Source organism: Sinocyclocheilus rhinocerous, unplaced genomic scaffold, assembly GCF_001515625.1.
Source record: "Sinocyclocheilus rhinocerous isolate Xijiao unplaced genomic scaffold, SAMN03320098_v1.1 scaffold586, whole genome shotgun sequence".
Classification (NCBI taxonomy): domain Eukaryota; kingdom Metazoa; phylum Chordata; class Actinopteri; order Cypriniformes; family Cyprinidae; genus Sinocyclocheilus; species Sinocyclocheilus rhinocerous.
The window spans coordinates 361,957-368,658 of NW_015631803.1; the positions used below are offsets into that span (position 1 = coordinate 361,957).

Consider the following 6,702-nt stretch of genomic DNA (forward strand, 5'->3'; position numbering starts at 1 on the left):
CATTTTATTCATTGCACAAATATTGCAACCCCCCCCATGTGCTTTAATTGAAGATGTCATGATGCATTTTGAGTATTCTGGGTAAAGTGGACGTGTCTCTTTCTCTCTGTGATTCAGAAATAACCTTTTATGGCTGCACACATCATTTGCCTTCATGTACCTGCTCCTCACCGTCTACAGCATGAGACGCCACACGTCCAAGATGCACTACAAAGAAGATGATCTGGTATGTGAACTGCATCAATTTAAAGGAACAGTTCCTTTTTCACCCTCATAATGCATTTGGGTCCGCTTTGGCCTGGAAGAGATGCATAAAAAAAATAATGTTACATTTTGTATGTTTGGGTCATTTAGGACCCGGGTACCATTAGGTAGGTGTCAGAAATACTTTTTGTAAAATTATCTATGAAGTTATATTAGTCAGAAGTTATATTTTTCCCCATATCTCACACACTTTTGGGACTGAATTGTGTTAAAAAAGTAACATGTATGCCTGTTGATGAACCATTGCAGCATGAAAAATGGAAATCTTTTTTTTTTTTTTTTTTTTTTTGTAAATTTTTTGAAAAAAAAAATTTTTTTTTTTTTTTTTTAATTTTTTTTTTTTTTTTTTTTTGTTTTTTTTTTCCTAAATAGCGCTGCTAGTTTAATAATAATTGTTTCATACTATTTCATAGTTTCTTTCTTCTCACATAATGTAAACTCAAATTTATATTTCATTTAATTTCAATTTATTTATGTATTTATCTATTAATCTCTGTGTACTAAGTCTGCAAATTGGGATTCTGATTAGCCGGTCAAGGTTTATTTTATGATAGTGAGCAGCTGACTGCTTATCACTGTTTGTTAGAGTGTGGCCTTTGTCCATCATTTGAAGAGAGTCTAAGAAAATGCAAGTAAAAATGTCATTTATTTTGTTTGAAACTTTTTTTTTTTTGTATGTAGTTTTTTTTTGTCATGGTTCATGTGCAATTTGAAATTTCAAAGTATTTCTCAACATTTTAATTAATAAAAGCATTCAAAACATTGAAATGTTTTCACATGCGCTCAATTATTTAAAAGTTGCTAATCAGATACAATTTGGTTTTAGATGACAAATATTTTGTTTTATGAAATAACGACTCTTCAGGTCCGAACGGACTCTTAATGTTGAAATAGTATGCAGATTTTAAATGGAAAAAGTGCAGAATGAACATTTTGCTAAACATCTCTGTATGGGTTATACTGGTTTGCAATGTGATTAAATGATTTTTGGCTGAGCGTTTCCTTTATTTTGTATACAGTAATAACAGAAAAGCCATCTGGAGGAGTCTTGTGACGTGTGCAGCTCATCATTAGTCATGCTGTAACGCTTATGAAATATTCATGAAGTCCGTCTATATAGCCCTGACCTACATTTCTGAGCCGAGTGTTTAACCTCGATCCGCACTGCAACGTCCTCCAGCGTCTGTGCATGTGTAAATAACCCAAATATCATGCTTTCCCCTCTCTCCTCAGGTCAAACGCACTTTATTTATCAACGGCATCTCCAAATATGCAGAAGAAAGCCATATAAAACAGCACTTTGAGTAAGACCACTCTTTTTCTCCTCTTTATGCTTCAAACACAATTTTTTCCCTTTACATTAACATCCTAAATGGGTCACTGGAATATCTGCCCACTGTAAATCATGTCAAATATTAAAATCACGTGTGGTTTGTGCGTTAGCGGGCGTCAGGGATGTCTACGTTCTCTCTGGAGCTCCGCTTCTGCAAGCATCTGCCGTAATTGTCTAAATGAGTGTTTTAAATTAGAGTCATGCAGCCGATCAGCCAAAAATGAGTGTGATGAGGCGCTGGGGAGGAGCTATGAATAGACTCGAGTGTCTAATGTCATTTTACCTGAGACCGAGCTGCTGAAATCAGAAGAAAACATCACAGGCTGCTCGTTCACTGTAATGATGAACAACGGGAGTGTATAGAGACTTTCAGATGTTTAGCTAAAGGTACAATACCGTTCAAATGTTTGGGGTCTGTAAGAGTTTAATGTTTTTGAAAGAAGTCTCTTCCGCTCACCGAGGCTGCATTTATTTGATCTAAAAATAGATAAAAATTTGGAAATATTTTTAGAATTTAAAATAACTGTTTTCTATGTGAATATCTGTTGAAATGTAATTTATTTCTGTGATCAAAGATGAATTTTCAGCATCATTACTCCAGTCTTCAGTGTCACCTTCAGAAATAATTCTAATATACTGATTTGCTGCTCAAGAAACATTTCTGATTATTATCAGTCAATATGAAATCAGTTGTGCTGCCCAATATTTCTGTGGAAGCAGAGATACAGGATTTTTTCAGGATCCTTTGATGAATAGAAAGATCAAAAGAACAGCATTTATTTGAAATCTTTTGTAACATTATAATGCATCCATGATCAATAAAAGTATTAATTTCTGATTAAAAACTTATTAAATGTTCCTTGGAATATTTGATTTAGATTGGATTCTGATTTTAATTATTTTATTGTCAATTAATCAATTCAAATGTATTTTAAATTTATTTTAAATGTTACTTTTAAATTGCATTTTAAAGAGGAATTTGCTAGTTACTTTCATTTATTCATTAGCAATCATGCAAACATGAATTTTGTACACATTGTTTACATAAGTAAATAAATAAAGACCAAAAAATGTTCATTATATTATACCTCAGTGAATATTTAAATATCAATTAAATAAGTCGGGTTTTATTCATATTCATAGTGATTATTCATATTTGTTTACACAATTTTTTACATGAAAGCAACCAATAAATGTTGACTATATTATACATCAGTAGATATTTAAACATTAGTTAAAAAATTTTTTTAAATAAAATGGTGATACATTTTTATTTTTCAGGATTCTTTGATGAAAAAAAAGTTGAAAAGAACAGCATTTGAAATAGAAATATTTTGTGACATTATAAATGTCTTTACTCACACTTTTGATCCATTTAATGCATCCTTGCCGAATAAAAGTATTAATTTATTTTCAAACAGTAAAGCTTTCTGACTGCAAACTTTTGAACAGTGTTTATACATAATGAACTTCAGTCATAGCAAATGCCTTGAGAAAATGTAGTTCTTGCATTTCCAAAATAAAAATTCACACAATTCTCTTTTAACCAAAGTAACACCGTTAGCTGTTTGTCTGATATCATAATGATATCAGAAATATCATAAAGTGAGTGTGAGATGTTGATTTCTTCGTTTGTGTCTCTCAGACAGGCGTATGAGAACTGTGTCGTACTGGAAGCGCGTGTTTGTTACAATGTGGCCAAACTGATGTCCCTCAACGCCGAGAGGTAAAATTCTTGTTTTTAATGAATTGCTCAGATTTGGCTCAGGATAGGAAGCTCTTCCTGTAAGTTTCTCTTTTAGGTTCAGAAATGAGTCTATCCACTGATCTGACCTCTGAGACCTTTTATCGATCTGTTAGACGGGCTGAGGTTTCCTCTGAGCTTCTGTGTGTGTGTGTGTGTGTGTGTGTGTGCGTGTGTGTGCGTGTGTGTGTGTGTGTGTGTGCGCGTTTGTGTGTGTGTGTGTGCGTTTATGTGTGTGCGTGTGCTTGTGTGTGTGTGTGTGCGTTTATGTGTGTGCGTGTGCTTGTGTGTGTGTGTGTGCGTTTATGTGTGTGCGTGTGCTTGTGTGTGTGTGTGTGCGTTTATGTGTGTGCGTGTGCTTGTGTGTGTGTGTGTGCGTTTATGTGTGTGCGTGTGCTTGTGTGTGTGTGTGTGCGTTTATGTGTGTGCGTGTGCTTGTGTGTGTGTGTGTGCGTTTATGTGTGTGCGTGTGCTTGTGTGTGTGTGTGTGCGTTTATGTGTGTGCGTGTGCTTGTGTGTGTGTGTGTGCGTTTATGTGTGTGCGTGTGCTTGTGTGTGTGTGTGTGCGTTTATGTGTGTGCGTGTGCTTGTGTGTGTGTGTGTGCGTTTATGTGTGTGCGTGTGCTTGTGTGTGTGTGTGTGCGTTTATGTGTGTGCGTGTGCTTGTGTGTGTGTGTGTGCGTTTATGTGTGTGCGTGTGCTTGTGTGTGTGTGTGTGCGTTTATGTGTGTGCGTGTGCTTGTGTGTGTGTGTGTGCGTTTATGTGTGTGCGTGTGCTTGTGTGTGTGTGTGTGCGTTTATGTGTGTGCGTGTGCTTGTGTGTGTGTGTGTGCGTTTATGTGTGTGCGTGTGCTTGTGTGTGTGTGTGTGCGTTTATGTGTGTGCGTGTGCTTGTGTGTGTGTGTGTGCGTTTATGTGTGTGCGTGTGCTTGTGTGTGTGTGTGTGCGTTTATGTGTGTGCGTGTGCTTGTGTGTGTGTGTGTGCGTTTATGTGTGTGCGTGTGCTTGTGTGTGTGTGTGTGCGTTTATGTGTGTGCGTGTGCTTGTGTGTGTGTGTGTGCGTTTATGTGTGTGCGTGTGCTTGTGTGTGTGTGTGTGCGTTTATGTGTGTGCGTGTGCTTGTGTGTGTGTGTGTGCGTTTGTGTGTGTGTGTGCGTGTGTGTTTGTGTGCGTGCGCGTGCGTGCGTGCGTGCGTGTGTGTGTGTGTGTCCTGCAGGAAGAAGACTGAACGCAGTAAGAAGTTTTTCACGGATCTGATGGCTAAGGAGAACATGCCTGCCATGATTAACCCCAAGCCCTGCGGTCACCTGTGCTGCTGCGCCATTACAGGCTGTGAAGAGGTATGAACACATTACCCACAATGCCTCTGTGCTGTCAATGTACAGTGCAAAGCGTTACTGCTGGAGGAAAAACTCATCACTGACCAATACAAGCAAACTTTCTTCCTTTTGGCTTCTGAAAATGTTTGCCACCTACAGTATCATTACTACTTATTATATTAATATTCAGATAAATAAACAACTTTATGAATTGAGTAGTTATAATTGTTTAATATTTATTGTAATAAACAATTCTAAATATTATAGGATAAATACATTATTGAATTTTTAAATATCGATATAGTCAACAACTATTGGTTGCGTTCATATAAAACGAATATGAATACGAATTTATAAATTGACTTATTTAAAATTGTTTATATTATACCTCAGTAGATAATGAATTAAATAGTCAACATTTATGGTTTGCTTTCATGCTAACAGTTGTGTAAAAATATTAATAAGGACTTAATAAATTGACTTATTTAAAATGAGTTATTAATGTTTAAATATCTACTGAATTATAATATAGTCAACATTTATTGGTTGCTTTCATGTAAAAAAGTGTCTAAAAAAATATGAATACTTTATAATTGACTTAAAATATATTATACCTTAGTAAATATTTAAACATGAAATAAATATTCAACATTTAATGATTGCTATTTAAAATTGTTCATTTAATTCATATCTACTGAAGTATAATATCATCAATATTTATTGGTTGCTTTCATGTAAACATTTTTTTTTCATGATTTGATAATGAATAAATAAAAGTATTTTGCCAATTCTTTTTTAAATACAACTGAAAAGTTACATTTAAAATATATTACTTTGTTTCATTAAACAACTTTTTAATTGGTTATTTGAAAATAAAATAATTAGAATCAGAATGCAATCAAAAATCAAGTATTCCAAATAAGTCAGAACATATTCTGATCACTTCAAAATAATTTATTTACATGTTTTTAATATATTTTTAAATAAAAATAATTTAATCAATAATAGCCTATCACTCCTATAGCGTGTCCTTGAATAAAAGCATGTGTGGCTTGTCTGAGAATCATTCAGAGGAATTGAAAGCTCTTCTGGGGGGAAGTAATAAATAGATGGTTTCTGGAGGCTCGTGTCTGCTGATGTTCTGTGATGCAGTCGAGCTGTAAGTCTGTGTGGTGTTGCAGGAGGAGGCTGTGAGTTATTACACCAAACTGGAGGCCAAACTGAAAGAGGAGTACAGGAAGGAGAAGGAGAAAGTCAACACCAAACCGCTGGGCATGGTGTTCGTCACCTTCCAGAACGAGGCCATGACGGCAATGTGAGTATGAGACGAGCGACACGTGAGCTTTAGAAAACACATTGCTCTAGCTACAAATATTGTGTAAAATATTGTCAAATAAATTGTTGTAAAATATATATAAAAAAAAAATATTTGTACTAAATGAAGTACTTTATTTGTACTAAATAAAGTAATTTGGAACATAAAATATTGCACACAAAAGTTCTTAAATATAACAAAAATAATAATTAGTTTCAGAATCCAATCATACAAATCAGAATCAAGTATTCCAAAGAGCTGTTTATTTACACACTGGATTTTTAAATGAAATGATTTTATTATTTCAGTCAATAATGGATGAAATGACCGTAAAATATTGTGCACAATAAAAAATTAATAAACTGATCATTTCAGTCAGAGGTTTAGAATGAAGGTTAAAAAGGTTCAGTGAAATTAAGAATGAAGCTTAAAAATATTGTTTTACACACGTGTGTGTGTACGTGTGTGTGTGTGTGTGTGTGTACAGGTTTATATATCCTGGTGGGGACTTAAACCTGAATACACACAGACTCATGGGGACTCGTGTCACGTGGGGACTTAAATTGTGGTCCCCATGAGTACAAAAGCTTATAAATCATACAGAATGAAGTTTTTTGAAAATCTAAAAATGCAGAAAGTTTCCTGTGAGGGGTAGGTTTAGGTGTAGGGTTGGTGTAGGGCAATAAAATATACGGTCTGTACAGTATAAAAACCATTACGCCTATGG

At 34.9% G+C, this 6,702-nt stretch overlaps 1 protein-coding gene across 5 annotated transcripts in view; it reads left to right on the plus strand.

Moving 5' to 3' along the window:
- Window positions 1-6,702, plus strand: part of LOC107741992 (CSC1-like protein 2) — a 59,637-nt gene that overhangs the window by 37,047 nt on the left and 15,888 nt on the right. For all 5 annotated transcript variants that reach the window (XM_016554830.1, XM_016554832.1, XM_016554833.1 and 2 more), the window contains 5 exons: window positions 118-226; window positions 1,498-1,568; window positions 3,243-3,323; window positions 4,558-4,681; window positions 5,842-5,975. In XM_016554830.1, coding sequence (XP_016410316.1) covers window positions 118-226; window positions 1,498-1,568; window positions 3,243-3,323; window positions 4,558-4,681; window positions 5,842-5,975 — 519 coding nt within the window. The remainder of the gene's footprint in view (window positions 1-117; window positions 227-1,497; window positions 1,569-3,242; window positions 3,324-4,557; window positions 4,682-5,841; window positions 5,976-6,702) is intronic.